We start from the raw sequence: 17,260 nt of genomic DNA, 5'->3' as shown, positions 1-17,260 counted from the left end.
TTACATAAGGTAATGGGACTTGAGAGGTCTTGAAGGCACTGCTGTATTTACTGAAAAATACAGTAAATCAGATACACAATCATCTTATTTCGAATAGCTTAAGCATGACTGTGAAAAAAAATCTGCTTTGTGCATGAGAATTACACGTGCTCAAAAAAAAAAACAACAAAAAAACCCACACACAACAAACCAAAACCCCCAAAACCAACAGCAGCAAAATTCCTCCACAGCAGAATTATTCTCTAAAACGCATTTACCTTCAGGAAGGACTAATATTTACAAGACAATGTCATTTCCTGATTATAAGCAAATTAATCATACACATTTATTTTGAAAAGCAATGGTGAAAGATGAACTTATTTTCTTTATTATTTAACTCACACTTATCCAATAGCAGAAGTTGTCTCTTCCTACTCAAACACAGTGCATTTCACAACGAAAGATCACTACTGTATTTTGATTTAATCAATGCAAAGCAAAGAATGACTTAATTTACGTATCTCTTACCTCATTATTATGACTGAAGGTAAGAATCTCAAAACTCTCTTTCAACTACAGATTCTTGGAATAGACAGTTTTAATACTGACTTTGCACCTTTAAATTAAAACAACACTAATCTTGCTTCTGTCATAGAACTGGAACTTAACAGACAATAAAGAAACCATTAATTTTTAAGATGAGTTCCCAGTTTATAGTATTTCACATAACTATACAAAGAATATACTTATTCCTATAGCTAGCTACAGACCTGTGAACATTTGCAAGATCAGTAAAATTGTAGAATTGGGTAAGGAAGTTTCATACACCTATCAATCACACCAATAGAAGAGGCAAGACAAGTGCAAATTAATCCAAATATAAAACTGTTTAAGCTTTACCTCAACTACCTGATTGGTGTATGACAATTTGCAACGCTGTTTCAGTAATGAAAAAAAAATTCATTCATAAGGTGTGTGCAATTGAGAGGGAAATATGAAAAAAATGAGATGACAAACAACTGTAACACAAATTATGACTATAGAAACTTCATGCTCATCTCTCTATTTTCATTTCATATAGTACGCGCTCTACCTTTTTCCTCCTACGTTGCTTTTCAATCAGGTCTGCTTATGTAAGAACACTACTGCTACTGAGCTTGACATTTGCAAATCCTACTTTAAAGTAGCCAAAAAAACACCTATAAACATAGCCCAGTTAACCTGATTAGTCATTACAGCATGGGACACAGTGTCCGCTAAAGAAAGTAAATAAAACTTTCTGGAGTCTGATTCGTAAGTCACAGCCAAGTCCAACGTTTCTTAGCTTTATGCTTAGAGATAATTTGTAAGTAATTCATAGTTTTAATACAACCAGTACGGAACTACAAAATACTTCTCTGAATACAAATCAATCATAAGGTCTCAAAAACATTTCAGCCAGCTGTCTTCCTTACGAGCAACTGTATCTATCAAAAGTGTTGTCAAGAAAGGGAAAAAGCAGGTGCCAATCCAGCCTGACATCATTAATCTATACTTACAAATGTATTCCTTGAAAAAAGTGGTTTTGTTTGCTTTCTTAAAGTATCTAACACTTACTTTCATACAGAAAATCTTTAAAACATAAACCATAAGCCAAAAACAAGCAAAGAACATTCTTCCTAAGCTAGCGAGTAACACTACCTAAGGAGATGTTATGATCCGTTCACCTCAACTGCTAAGCCAAACCTGTGTTGTTTCCAGTGAGAAATTTTCATTGAGCATGTGTGCAGCCACAGCTCTAACTCATACAGCAATCACATCTTTGCATATAATTTAAGTAACTGCAGTAAGATGATAGAAAAAAAGTGCACTGATACATTAGAGGTTCTCTGCAATCTGTTGCGCAATTTCCTGCTCAGGTAATGCTGAACACAATAAACTTTTCTGAGGAATTTACTTAGTTAATAGATATACTTGATACTTGTTCAGAATCTACTGGCTTTCAGCAGCAGCAATGCTTCTGCTACTTAAAAGGCAGTAATAACCCCACTTTGTAGATCCAGACCACAAGACCAAACTAAAAATATTGGTTCAGCCCTCTGTATACTAGGAGGAGAAGCATGAGAACACAAACAAATTTTTAGTTTGCAGCCATATAGGCTTGACTTCGGATTAGTTAGTAGATGTTAAGCTAAAATGAAACGTACTCGACGTGGTTTACTGTAAGAGCTCCCATACTTAGTAATGTAAAGAAGTCCATAAAATGAATGACAGAATGGGAGAATTATTTACTGTCTCTTATTATAAAAGAGCTAACTTAAGTTGCATCAAATGAAATTACCAGGTCTCAGGTTCAAAAAACTCAGCAAAAAGAGGTATTTTTCCCAACATTGGCTCCAATTACATTGCGGGACTCACTGCCCAAGGATGTTGTGGATACAAGAGTTTTACAGGGATTCAAACAAAAAAAAAATTAAAAAGAGAGAAAAATGCAAACAGTAAATGGTTTTAACTCAAAAAGAAATCATCACTGACTTTGGGATCCAAAAGCAAAAACAAGGGAAACACAACTATTTGCCTTTCTCCATTTTTATGCTCCTCCCTAGGCATCTGCTACTGACTGCTCTTGGAGGCAGGTAATGGACTAGATGCATCTTTGCTCTGACTTCGAAATGCTGTTCTTATGTTAATGGCATCTTGTTTATGATTCACAAATCTATACTTCCACAAAACAAAAACCAAAAGTAATTACTAAAATACAAAATATAGGGTTCTGTCAAAATGAACAAGACACTATCTTGGAACAGTCAGGCCCAAGACATCAGGATCTTTGTGAAGTCAAATGCTAATATAGAAAACACATCCAAGAAACCCCAAACTAAAAACAGAACAAAAAAACTTCTTCAGAGCTAAGTTGTACCCAGAAGCCAGCCTGCTTTTTCCAGCTGTATCAGTTACATCTGTCTGGAACTCTGCCTCTCCAAAAGCTGTATACAAGAGCTCTGTCAACAACTGCTGCTGTGCCCAGCACAAAGGTATTTTTTCAAGCCAAGTACCTCAAAAGTCAACTATTAATGTTATTATTTACCTAGCAATATATCCCAACAATGCTTTCACTGAAGTCGGAGGAAATTTGACAAGCATCAAATGAAATGCATTAAAAACCATGAACTTCATGAACTGGAAAGTGATAGTCCATGCATCTTAAAGATAGTTGTAAAAGACTAATTGAACTGCTTTGATTTATGTGTATTTAACAGGAGACTCTAAAACCTCTTTCATCCCATGCCTCTGTGTGTTATGACATTGACAGGAGAGCTACTTACTGAACATGAACAAAAAAATTGCTGTTTTCCCCCCAGCCCCCATTTTATTCATCTAACAAAATGACAGCTGGTTTGTATATACACAAGTACGGATGTGAGTCTGTCAAGAACTGAAAAAACAAAAACACACTTCCCACTGCTATTACCTCCTGCTTGAGAACTTAAACATTTGAATTGTGAGTGAGGCTTCCAGGGAAGCATTAAAAGTAGCAACCAGAACAGTTATCTTAATGCACAGTAATTCCGTGTTTCATGGCATTTATATCTGTAGAAAGAAAGATGCTTTTATTACAGGTAAAAGTATACTCTAACGTTAATAATTTAATCTCCCCAGATGTTAAGAATGTGTGTTTTGCAGGAGACTACAAAGTTGTATTTCTGTTTTTCCCTTCCAAAAACAGGAATTTCAATAACATTATTAATACAATCATATTCAAACACTGTGCTGAAATTAAAAAAAGGCCAAGGACACTGGAACTACATACAATTAGTGACAATTAAATAAGGCATTTCAAGTCTGTAACAATATTTTACTTGGAGTCATCCATAAGTCACTATTAATTAGGCAAAACAGAGATGGACCCTCCATTCTTGGTTTCCAAGATCACTTAAAAACAAACAGAAGAACAGGCCATCCTGATTTTTTTAAACTTCACCTGCCATTAAAATTTCAAATGATTGTGTAGTCATAGGCAAAGCATATTACTGGCAACATAGTAGGATTAAACAACAACAACAAAAATAGATCTAGTGATTACTTGAGCTGGAGGTTAGCAATCATCAATCTTGAACTCACATCAAAACTACTGTCTTTCCAATCATGTTTCAACTGTTAATTAATGTTTACATTACACTGAAGTAACTAAGTTTGATTCTTAAAATCCAGGAGATCGTCTTCAGTGTGACCAGTTAAATCTACAATGAAACTCAAGAACATGGCTACAAACAGTATTAGTCATCAGTAATTCACAGTAATGACTTGCTATAAGCAGATAACGTCTGCTTTGAATTTGCCTGAAGACTCCTGTGTTTAAAAAAAAAAAAAAAAAGCTTTGCAAATAATGAAACTACTATTTCCCCACACAACTCCAGCAAGACTTTCCTTTCATAAACAGATTTGTTTTAAAAGCAATAAAGCAGCACTTGATCTTAATCACTAATCTAACTATGACCCTGTAGATTTTGCCTGCCCTTCAAAATAAAACTCATCCCTATGCCTGTTGACTAAAGAAATCCTCCTTCACCCAGCATACACACTGCTCCATTGTTTCTAGCCAGGACTGAAGGTATGCCACCTTCTATTTACAAGACTTGATGGAAGATCACACCTACATTTTGTAACCAGGAGATAACTACTTCAACCAGCTTACAGATCTTGAAACTGAAGGCTACTAGTGTGCAGTCTAAGAAATGGTGTAATCGCTGAACGCAGCCAGTTTCAAGCAAACGCTAGTTTCTGTAACACCACCCACATATACACTCGTGAAGAAATTTTAACTGCACATAAGTTTTCATCATTGTTCAATAAAAAAGTAACACACAAAAAATCCTTCAGAATTTTCTTTCCCCTTAAAAAGCAACATCGGTAGAAAGAATTAAAATAAATTACAAGTCAATAACTACATGGACAGCATGAAGAAGCGGTGCTTTTTTTTCCTGAGGTCTTAAGCATTTAACAGAATGCTACTGACTAAATTACACGAACTAATTCTAGACTGTTTGCAATCAACATATATAATGCACAATGACTTACTTGCAATTAGTGTATTATACCAAACTGTTCACAAAGAAAAAAAGTATTTGATCTATATTTCATAAATGTGTTAGATTAAAATATAGATTAACCACATGCCCAATTATTATTAATACTAAAAAGCAGAAAGCAAAAATAGAAGTTACAGTTAAAGGTCAAACAAGTCATCCAACTGTATTCACGATTATACAACTCTACACATACTGGCACTGTTAAACCCTTTCAGAATGAGCATTTCCTAGAAAGCAGAAAGGTAAGACAATTTGATTTTCACAGAGGAACCAGGTGGGGAAACTAACATTAAGACGTCAAAGTGGAAAATACACACCATCAACGTCCTAAACACAGTTTAAAAACTTGTAAGGCATTAAGACTGTGTCATTAATAGCATGTGTTTTCTAAAGGTAAAACACTTCTAAAGGTAAAATACCTTTTAGGTATTTCTTAGTCAAGACAACTAAAATATACTAAACCAAAACACTTTCACTTTTCCTACATGAGACTCCTCAAAACATAGATTACTTATTTACAGTTCAATGTGTCCTTAAACATAGTAGGCAGGCCTCACAAACTCCCCTAAGAAAATTATTTTGCAAAAGCAGTTAACGTTTGGTAATGGTAAAGGAATGTATTACCATTTAAAAACTCTCAATACATTTGTTGTCGTGCAAGGAAACGCATTTTAAAACGCTAAGACTAGCAGAAGTATTTCATGCGGATGATTCAGTTTACCCATAAAAATAAACGTTACAATTAGGCAAAGAGGCAGAAACTACCACAAAATCAGAAAGCAGTCACACGCACAAAACAAACCCCTTACATTCTGCAAAAGCACCAAGGTGTTACAAGATTTACTCAGCGCTGATCTTAAATTCAGAAATCCCAGATATGTGGATAACCACTTGACTGGTTTCCTTTGAAACACGTAAACAATACTCAAGGGTGTATCCAATTCTATTTGCTAATTACAATACCTCCAAGCACTGCTGCAGACGGATTTGCTCCCAAACTCACAACACATACTGCTACGTGCAAGACACAGCACAGGAGGAGGGTCACCATTTGTCAACCACCAGCCCCGGCGCGGTCGGGGTCTCACGCTTCCCACCTGTACCACCGGCTGCCGGAGGAACCAGAGTGGGAGGTGGATGTGCCGGCGGGGCCCGGGCCACCGGAGGAAGGACACATCCGAGGGCGGCAGGCGGAGGCGCCGGTGCCCGGGTGGTGCCGGGCGCCGGGGAGAAGGGCTGGCGGGGAAGCAGGCCTAGGGCACCCGCTCGCGTGTGTCGCCAGGACGGGGTCGGTTCCCCGCCTGTCACGCACCATGTGCCAGCCAAACGGCAACGGGGACAACCGGCGCGTTTGAGCAGCGGCACCACCCCCGCCGCGGCAGCCAGTCCTCCCGGGGAGGACGGGGCAGCCCGGCGCGGCGAGGCGCCGGCGGGTGGGCCCGGGCCCGGCCCGGCGGGCCCCGGTGTGAAGGAGGAGGACGGCGGGCCCGGCCCCGCTTTACTCACACTCGGGGCAACTGCAGTGGCGGCGCCCCCCGCCTCTGGAACACGCCGTCCACGAAGACGCCGTTCTTGCCGAGGCAGCGCAGGTAGAAGTCCCCTCCGCCCCCGCCGGTGGCAGCTGCGGGGTCCCCCTGAGGCGGAGGCGGCGGCCCGTCCGCGCCGGCCGGTGGCGGCGGCGGGGGAGCAGCGGTGAAGATCTCCAGGTGGCGCCGGGAGATGAAGCTGGAATGGCCCATGCTCACGTCTACCGAGCCCTGCGACGAGTTGCGGCCGATAGTCACCGAGCGCTTCTTCATGAGGTACTCAAACTCCCGGCCCTCCAGCCGCGCCACGGCCGCCGCCGCCGCCGCCGCCATCTTAGCGAGCGAGGGAGGGAGCGGGCCGCCCTCCGCTGCGCCCCTCCGCCCGCACCGGCCCCGCAGCCGCAGCCGCCGCCAGACACAGGCAGGGAAGGGGACGCCGCTCAACCCAACCTGACGCAGTCCGCCGCTGGCTGATGGACGGCGGCGCCGGGCCAATGCGCGGCCCGCACGCCCATGGGGCTATGGCGGCGCGGCCAATGGCGAGCGGCGCCGAGGCCAGCGCCGCGCAGCACGTTCGAGTGTCGGGGCACGAGAACACGGGAAAGGCCCGGAAAACGCGGAGCAGATCCGCGCGCGGTGGAGCGGAGCGGCCCTCGTCCCCCCGGCGGAGGCAGCGGCGCCGGGAGAAGGGCTGCGCCGAGCCCCGACCCGTGCCGCGGCGCTGGCGGCCCGAGGGGGCGGCAGGGCAGCCCCTCCCCGGCCGGCCGGGAGGGGAGGCAGGGCAGGGCGGCGCAGAGCGTGCTGGCTCAGCCCGGCGGGGCTGGCCTCCCTGCCATCTTCCTCCCCGTAGCCCCTTCCCTCCCCAGGGCAGGGGCACCTGCGGGAGGCCGGGCTGCCGCCGCCCGCTCCTGGCGGCCCCCCCAGCGGGGGCAGCGCCCGCGCTGGGCCCCTGAGCGAGGCCGCCGGCACCTCCCGCAGCCCACATACGTGTTTTTCAGCCGGCAGATAGTGCACCGCACATGCCCTCCGCTAGCAATGCTTTCAGAAACAGCTTTAAGCGTGGGAGGAGAGGGGGGGAATAATCATGAGTAAAATAAATACCAGTGCCCAAACATTGCTAGAGGGTGGGCTACCACGTGGAAAGTAGTTTGTAACTCCACAAATTTAGCCTCAAAAGACCACCAAAAAAAAAGAGGTTTGATACATCATACACCTCTGAGGGCCGTTGAAGGGTTAGGTTAAAACGAGAGGTAACTCCCCACCTTGGAGTTCTGTAACATCCACGTAAAACAAGTGCAGTGCTTTAAATTTAAAAGTTTCAGGTAAGTCAGTCCGTGTATCTGTGCGCACACCTCACTCGGCTTAGTCCTCGTTTTCTCATAGGAACTAGGGCACAAAAAAGTAAGCTAGCAATTTGACACGACAGAACAGAATTAGACATCCAATGGCTGCAGCAGTCTGTCACTCCTCCCCGAGGGTCACCACACATGGGAGAGAAAATGCCACAGATAACAGCACGGGAAAAACTGATCAAGAATCCACATCAGTGTTTTTGACTTTAAAATATTACAGGCTACCAAAAAGACAACATTAATTGTACTGCATTTGTCAAACGTAGCATCTGCATTGGGAAGGATGTACCTGATCAAGGCCTTCTAGCTGTGTTTGTGAGCTCCTCTGTAACTGTTACAGGACCAGGTGCTCTGTCAGAACTGAGAAGCAAGCAATTAAGAAACACTTTTGGCTATAAACTGTGAAGAGGGTGCTAAAACACATTTATGTCTGTATACAAATACAAACACTGCAAACACCTCATTGTAACAGCCCAGGTAGCCTTACAGTATTTTCAATCAGTTTTTGTTTAGAAGGGGCTTGTTGTTGTTTGTTTGGGCTGTTTCACAGAACTGTTCACTGGAGTTCACTGTTCTTTATCATTTCAGAAGACATTTAAATAATTTCTTCAGCAGTACACACATGCTCTGCAGGAATTGAAAATAATCTTTAAAAACATTTTTATGCTCTGGACAAAAACAATCGACTCGCTAACAAACATCTAGTAGTAAATTTGAAATGCCAACTTCTGTTTTTGCACATTTGAGTCAACAGATCTTTAACTGTAGAAATACTTTACGTACGCTTAGGAACAGAACACAGTGCCTGCCACCCGCAAAGTTATGGCAAACCTTATTTTTACTCCTGGGATTGCATCAGCACTTGTTATAAGCAGCTACAATACAATTCCGTACTGGTTAAGTCCATTTCTATGATCACATACGCACATCAGATGCATTAAAATATAGCAACAGTTTAGAGCTCTGGTTTCTTTTACAGAAAACTTTAGTTAAATCTTGCCCACACTCTGGTATTTAGAATCAGACTTTCTTCTATACCAACATATGTTTGGCACAGAAAATGTGGAGCATCAGAGCGCCTGATTCTCAGCTTTTTTTTATCCCTTGGCTCTGCTGCGACTATAGAACTGTTGTGCCGGCTTTGCTAGCAATCGGTTAGGCATCCTGAGGGGTACGCCGGCTAAAAATTACCAATGGATTTCCATCCCCTAACATCCCCCCACACCCGCAGAGAGAGAGAAAACAAGCAGATTGGGAGAGCAGCCAGGTGAATTCCCATCAGGCCAGCAGCACTTTCCACCACTCTTACGGTTGCTCAGTTCGCAAAAGTTAAAGGTATTAATGCTACTTTAACGTTTTCCATTATGTGAATTGCTACTTTGTTAATTTGTATTAATTCATTAATAACATCCAGTACTAAATTCACAAAGCTGATATACCTTCCTGTTCTTTCCACAATGGAACAGCATGGAGAACACTGCTATCGATGTAGAATGCTGAACAGAGTTTTGTAACATACACTGAAATTACTTTTCAAGCGTCCAGTGATCAGTATGCTACTCTATAAAAGGGACTGAACACTAGCAGAAAGTCTGTTTACTTTTGTATTACCCACACTGTAGAGCAAACAACAAATTCCATTGTCAGAAGCTATATTCATTTCAAGAGGACAGCTGAGATCTTTCTGCCCATGTTTTTCTGAATTGGTGCAGATTTAGTCACTTTCTTTGTGACCATACAGAATTGCACAGTTACAGGTCATTCCAGCCTGCCCACTTGCAGTTCTGTTCTCTGTTGTACAAAGCAGGAAACAGAGCAGCTAGATGTGGTGGAACGACTCGTGCTTACACATAATTCTCCAGAGCTGTTCTGGGTGTCTGGGTTCCCCAGAAATCCACTCCTTGAACATAACCTGGTCCTGACATTGGAGCTGCATAGCAGGTATGTACTATTCCACACAGGGTTTTTTTTCTATCTGTCTAATCCATTAATACTATTTTATTTTACCAAACTTCCCTGAAACGGCTACATATTTTTAGACATGTTCTTTTTTTCTTGAAGCTCATGCTACAGCAACACATTTACGGTCTGCTTGGGCTTGAGGCTAGTAAACTGTCATATAATCAAGTTTTCTTTCTTTGGTTTTATTAGATATATGCGCTCTGTACTGAGGGCTATGAAGTCGTGAAGCAGCCTTCTCAAGATGCACATTTTCACAGATCCAAAAGCATGGAATACTACTAGAGGAACCTGATGAATAATCAAGTAGATTAAGTGACCCTAATTGCTTACTTTGACACAACCAACATTAAACAGCTTTTAAAAGCCATTAGGAGCTATCCATAATCTTTTTATTATAACAACTGTCACAAGCTTCCAGTGAGATTTGATTTTTGTTAAACAAAACCCTACAACGTTAATTTGCAAAACCACTTCTCAGTAACATTCATATGTGATTTAACAAGATAAGCACTTCAAATACCAAAACCTGCAAACCGAACGAAGAAAGATTTCACATAGATATCCTCACACCTGACAAGCACACATTTTTTTCCTATTTACTAGGTGAGAAGCCCCTTATAAGCAGTAACAACTTCCTCCATCACACAGCCTCAAAACCGCTGCCATATACAACCGCATTTTTAAGTAATCCCAATAACCATACTGGAGCTCTTTACATGCTTAAATTTAACGATGTGTGTAAAACTTAGTAGGACTCGTGCTGCGATTTAGTCATTTTCTCACAAACGCATTTTGGTCAAGGGGAAAATGTTAAAAAAGCATCATGTAATTACTGCAAAATATTAAAAATAGCTGATGATCGGGATGGTGTGAAGCTCCCTAGTTACGTGCCCAGCCAATTCCTGAAGTGACTTTAAAATTAGTAGGAGAAAATAAAGAGCTATACCTCAAAGTTATTTTTATAGTTTTTTTTTTCCTTTAAGGACGTCTTTCAGATATCTACGTAATAAAGACTGGAAAGCGTCATACTCTTAAAAATGCCAAAGACATCCAGATGAACACGCTTTTTTTTTGAGAAGGAATGGGGAGGAGGGCGAAAACAGCTATTTAACCTCGACCAGTCACTTGTTAGCGTACTACTGACCTCGGGGAGAAAGGAAATCAGTGCTGTACAAGTGAAAACCACCCAGCTGCTCGCTGGGTCACCGAGTTTTACCGGTGAACACGCTGCCGGGAGGAGCGGGACAGGCGACGGCCGCACGGCCTGACAGGAAACCCGCGCTCCCCTCAGCCCGCCGCCGCCGCGCGCTTCCCGCCCTTCTACCCAGCGTGCCCCGCGTCCCCATCGGCTCATGGCGGCGGCACCCTCCTCGCTGACTGAGCGCGGCCCAGCGCGGAGGGCTCTGCGGGGTGCCGCCCGCCACGCCGCCCCGGGATGCGGGCGGAGCAGAGATCCGCTTGCCGGTGACGCGTGTTTGTAAACACTGCGAGGCCGTGGGCGGTGCCGGGAGCGCGGCCCCGCCGCGGGGCCTCCGCCCCGCGGCGGGGCCGCGCTCCCGGCACCGCCCCAGCATCTCCTGTGAGGAAAAACGGATCCGGGCAGAGCTGAGGAAGGCGCTTAGCGGAGTGGTCTGTCAGGATTATTTCAGTTAGTGCACCGTTCCTGCGTTCCTGTTGACGGCTGAAGTTAAAGCATGTTGTCTTGGGTTGTAAAAGCAGTTTTGTGAGGCGAGACCTTCACCCTCAAGCGGTTCTGGGAGGCGAGTAGTCGACTCGCCCCAAACTAGAACGGAGTAGACTCGGTTAGTAACCAAAAAGATAAAGCGTACAGCCCTAACGCCTCAGCTTGTTCCAAGGAACAGCAGACGATGAAAATTCAAATGCACGCCTTAAACTGAAAGCATCCCATCCACCCTCAGAGGATAATTACTCATAAAGCAGCTCTAAATCCCGACACCACAAAAGGATTTTTAAAAGCCGCAGCAGCATTACCCTATGTTAACTGGAAATGTGAAACCCCATTACTTTGCAATTCAGCCTTGCATGACATATGATCTTTGCCAAATAAATAGCTAATTAATCTTCATGCTTCTATTTTATGTTTAAAATGTTAACACCTCAGAGAAAATTGGACCTGATGATTCAAAAGCATTTTTAATATTTTGTTACCCACTTCCAAACAACGAAGTTCTACCACTATGAAGTCTGGAAGCATAATCAGAGAAACTGAACCTTATCAGCTGCAACACATACTGTATTTAATGTTGATCATTAGTTACTGCTATTAGTTATGACCCTATTTAAGTACAGTTCTGCTGTAAGATTTTTCTTCAAGTTAATTTGCCATTTTTTTGCCATTGTATGTTCATCCTATCTCTTTGCTTGATCAGAGATGGATAACAACTCTGTTTTAAGTCAACAGAAGTACCTGTTAAAACATAACCGAGACCACACTGACAACTTCCATTTTTGCTGTCAGAATAGGTCAGTCCTGCAACATCGCTGTGGCAAGCATCTTTGTGGCTTTTCAATTCTTTGAGAGCTCAGATTGTATAGAATATTTTCTATGCGTACACCGCTGTACATATTTGAATAAAATGACGTAACCTTCCACAAAAACTAAGAAAGGCTGGCACTTCTCTTTTAGAGGAACAGCCCCACTAAAACACATCGAGTCTATTCACCACGATAGAAGAATTTTTACTCTTCCATAATCTTGAGCTGAATTCTTTTTCAGTCTCCTTTTAGCACTCCCATGTCACATACCTTTATGATATCGTATCGTAAACAAATTAACCTTGCAAAAAAAAGAAACAGATTAAGCTGCTGAGGTCCAGCTTATCTGGAAGAGATGTTTCAGGCATCTGAAGGAGGTAACTGCAGCGGTACCACCATCATACGTGGCAGATGCAAGTTCTACAAAAACAGTAATAGAAGTTGTAGCTTGGTTGGCAGAAAAAAAGCAAATGAGTGGGAGTGGAGTAAATGATAAAATGATTTCCGTTAATCAAAACCAGACAGGAATTATAGAAATGTGAATAAGCTCAATGAAACAGACAGCCAAAGGCTAATTAAAACCAATACCAAGTGTAAACTCATAAGCATCAATAAGAAAAATGTACTTTAAAATATTATTTTAAAGAGCATTCTAATTTAGATTTGTCATTTCAGGAGGAGAGAAATTAAGCTTTTATCAACATCAGTTTGGTTTTGGTTTGGTTATTGGTTTTTGTTTTGTTGTTTGTTTTTTTTTTAATCCATGCCAGTCCCTCAGCCAACAGAAAGCCAAAAAGAACAGTGAAACACACAGATGTATTTTTCTTTATGGCTGTCTTCTCTGAACTACTTCTTACTCTCTCCAAAAGGATAACTACAGAACTAAGCAAATTTCTGAGAAGAGTTACTGAGATGATGAGGTATGAAAACACTCTTACACAAAGGTGAAAAAATTTCAATTGTTTTCAGTAGAGACAAATGTTACCAAAATAATACAACAAGGCAAAAGCATAGTCAGAACAACCTCATGTTCCATGAACAGATATTGTAAGATTCCTGTAAGACAGAAAATTGGCTGAATTCAAAGCACACAAAGGAAGATCCTATAAGGAATATGATGATAGCAGCAATATTTTTCATATCCATATAAAGTATTTAGCATTATTATTTTTAATTGCATAGCCAAAGCCTAAACAACTTAAACCAGTAAATTTTCCATCCCTATTAGAAGTCCTACAATGCAAGGACCACCTCTTTTCTCCGTTTATACAAAACCTAGCAAGACTTGGTCTTGCCCACAATTACATTTGTAACACTGACATAAGATAGAGCCGCTTGCGAATCTCTTTTTCCCAAATGCAGAAACAAGATACTGAAGTCCATAAGCCTCTGGTCTGATGCAACAGATTTTCTTATGTTCCTAATAAATCTCAAAATATTCAGAATGGTTGTTGTATTTCATTGCTTTTTCTGTGAAACTTGCTTAAGTTTACACCCAATCTTCAAAACATAAATCAAAGCATTTAAAGATTTGATAGACGGGAGACAGAAAGTCACACTATTAACTTCTTTTGGGGAGGGGAACACTTGAACAGTTTCTTCTTGGATGTGGCGGAATTAACTGATTATTTTCTCCCAAACTGGATGATGAGAATAAAACTAAAAGACTACATGAATGATCTGAACAACAACAAAAAGCACTTTAAAATAATTTAGAAAAAATGCAAACAAATGCTGTGCTGGACTGATTGTTTGATTCCTGTGCAAATCATGAGGTGTTCAAGCAACCTCCAAAAGGGGGGGGGGGGGAAACTACAAACATTTCTTACATGCAGGAGTCTTTTCAAGATTCAGAGTCATCTTAACATGTCTGGCAGTACATAAAGGACAGTACACGCTGGTCTGAGATCACTTTTGGGGTTTTTTTTGTTAAAAGAGTTGTCGAAGTATCAATACCAGAATCCTTGGACACTGGGAACAAAAAACAAACATCAGTGGAAACCAATTTACATCTACTACAAATACAAAAGGATGGCAGAAGGATGTCACTCACTTCTAAATTTTCACCTGGATCATACATAATAACCACTGCAAAGGTCAGTCCCTCAGGGAAAAACAGAAATGGTTCCCTTCTGCAGATATTCAGGAGTACCAACAGTCAGTGAAATATCAAGATCAGGAGCAGAAAAATGAAGATGAGTCTCAGAAGTCAGAAAGACCAGTACAGGAGGTGTGTTAGAGAACAGCCAACCAGCAAGTCTGGGATCAGAAAGCCACTGATGCTCAGAGAGAGTAATTACTGACAGATGTCCAACAGACAGAGCCATAAATCTCTCCTCTGAGGACTCAAGTTCTTCAAAGCTCATCTCCGACGCTACCTCAATTTATTTTGCTAATTGAATTAGCCTGTGGTTAATTTGAGATGATACTCTTCCATTTGCATTTCATTCTCAGAAAAGGAATGATGCAACAGACTATATTCAAATCAGCAAATAAACAACCCCCCTCGTGACTAGGATCTGAAGTTTCTTACCGGTGTTCTTGAGTGACATTTATGACACAGCATTTTGTGAGGCAGCCCTGCTGCCAACAGGAACTGCCTGTTTGGATCATGACAAAGCTGAAAGGAAGAAGAATGTGAAACAATTCTCTTCTAATTTTTACAGTTGCTTCAGTTAGCAACATACAATTCTTAATTGCTTGTTATTAAATAACTGCGTAAGATGCAAAGATGGGTCAAGGAAAAATGAACATGTTGCTCAGAAAAAAATAGACGAAAAAAGTTTTCTCAGCAGAAGTCATGGAAAGCTAGCATGAACAGAAGCATTTATATACATGTAATATATATACACACAATAATAAATAATATTATAAAAATAAATTTAAAGCTTTTCTGAGGATGGACTATAGCACTAGAGAAAAAACTGTAACGTGCATCAACTACATAGCATAGCATATACCGCAGCATCAGCTATGGGGCTTTTAGGTATTACCAGAAGCTGTTTATGCAACCTGAAACTTGCTGAGTACAAAAGCTTTGCAGTTTACTACTGAAAATACAAGATGCTAATATAGCAACCATAAAACCTAAATATGGTGAAAAAAAAAAATCAAGCCATTTTCTAACAGGATCCTAAGATGCAAACAAAACTAAAAACTGTGAGCAGAAGTAGAGTTGAAGTATTAGTAGGCTGCAGCTAAAGTATACATATTTCCCTTTCTCCCAAGGGCATAAACTTAAAATTGAAATCAGTCAACTTTTGCACATCACTGTTAACTTTTCTAATTCAAAATATTTTTGCAAAACACTTCTCCCCATAAGAATATTAATTTTAGGACATGTCTGTAAATAGAACTGCTACACAAAGCCTACACTGCAGACTGCTTTCATTTCCTTGTGGTTGCCCAGTGCTGGTAGATGACTTGAAAAGTTCAACTAATACAAAGCCGGCAACCTAATGGCTTAATTCGTGTGTTGGCAGGCTCCATGGAGCCAACTGAAATTTTCACTTTATTCTAATCAGTTTCAAGGGACTATTTTTATTTTCCCCCATCACATCCGTAATGGCACTTTTCATTCAAATTGCCTTTATTTTGCTTAATAAAGCTTTTTTTTTTTTTCCCCCCTCCTCAGAAAACACTTAGTAAGAAGCTATTTTGCAGGAATCTGTCTGATTACTGATGTAAGCACAATTATGCAAACTGACCTGTGACAAGTAACTCAATGCATTTACTTTGTCCTATACTGGTACACAGCTCTCCAGTAATGATTTTATTTGCAAGTTTGGAGCCAGTGATGGTCTTCCTGTCTGACTGAACATGGGGCGGATTTATTTTGTGTTTTACTTCCTCTAGCTTTTAATAGAAATGTTGATCAATATAAAAGCATCTTTTTTAATTTCAAAGGGGGAAACTTTGGCCCACTCTCAGGCTGGACAAGCTTTGAAGGCAGCATCATTAATTTAGTTTGTGTTAGTATGAGAATACCCTTAAGTACCGCATTTGGTAACATACTACCTCAGAGGCTTTTAAAGTCTCTTATTCTAATAGCCCCTGTACAACTAAAGCATGTTTCTGTAACGTCACATGATTTATACTCCTCTATTTTGATTAAACAAAAAAGCAAACAAATACAGATAAGAACATGCTTCCTATAATGAACACCGGTAACAGTCTTCAATTACTTCTACAGATACCATTTTCCATTCACAGATTTTCAACTTTTTCTGAAAATCGGACATCTGTGATTCTGTTCATCTTTACACAAACCTAAAAATGTAAATGTAGTTGAAAATCTCACTCCATTAATTTTCTTCCTTTGTAAGAAAAGACTGAAAAGCTATGATTTCCAATATAAGAGTCACAGTAATTCCCGAGGCAAGGTTTTAGTACACAAGAGGGGAAGAAAAAATGTACCACAATACAGATGCATACAGTGTACTATTCATCACCCAGAAACTGTAATTGAATAAAACAAGATTAGAATGGAGGTATGCAGGAGAGGAGAAAGCATCACCAGACATCTAAAACAGGAAGACATTTGTATCTAATAATCTTTTTTTCCCCCCTCCACTTCCCAATACAGAATTTTAAATAGAAAACTTACCCTCTTTGAGAACTCATGGTTTCACTACAGCATTAAATGCATCAACACTGCATTGCATTCTGGAACTTACCTTTGCCATTTTACACAACAAAAAAGATCTGATATCAAGAAGTAATCAGAATTTGAACTAAGTGAATTTAAAACATCTACTAAGTATCCTCACAAACTTTTTCTCTTCTTCCTCATTCCAGTTTGGTTTGGGTTTTGTATTTTGGGGGGGTTGGTTGGTTTTGGGGTTTTTTTTGTTTGTTTGTTTGGTTGGTTGGTTTT

The 17,260-nt window shown here is 41.1% G+C and overlaps 1 protein-coding gene across 1 annotated transcript in view; it reads right to left on the bottom strand.

Annotated features, from left to right (window-relative positions):
* The window catches only part of FOXK2 (forkhead box K2), a 50,796-nt gene extending 43,463 nt beyond the window's left edge, over positions 1 to 7,333 (bottom strand). Inside the window, exon 1 of the mRNA XM_072881412.1 lies at positions 6,555 to 7,333. Within this exon, the coding sequence (XP_072737513.1) occupies positions 6,555 to 6,907 (353 nt within the window). The 5' untranslated portion in view covers positions 6,908 to 7,333. The remainder of the gene's footprint in view (positions 1 to 6,554) is intronic.
* Positions 7,334 to 17,260: the final 9,927 nt, after the last annotated feature.

Source organism: Ciconia boyciana, chromosome 16 (genome assembly GCF_034638445.1).
Source record: "Ciconia boyciana chromosome 16, ASM3463844v1, whole genome shotgun sequence".
Taxonomy (NCBI): domain Eukaryota; kingdom Metazoa; phylum Chordata; class Aves; order Ciconiiformes; family Ciconiidae; genus Ciconia; species Ciconia boyciana.
Note: the sequence above shows the minus strand (reverse complement) of the source record. Positions and strands in the feature narration are given on the sequence as shown.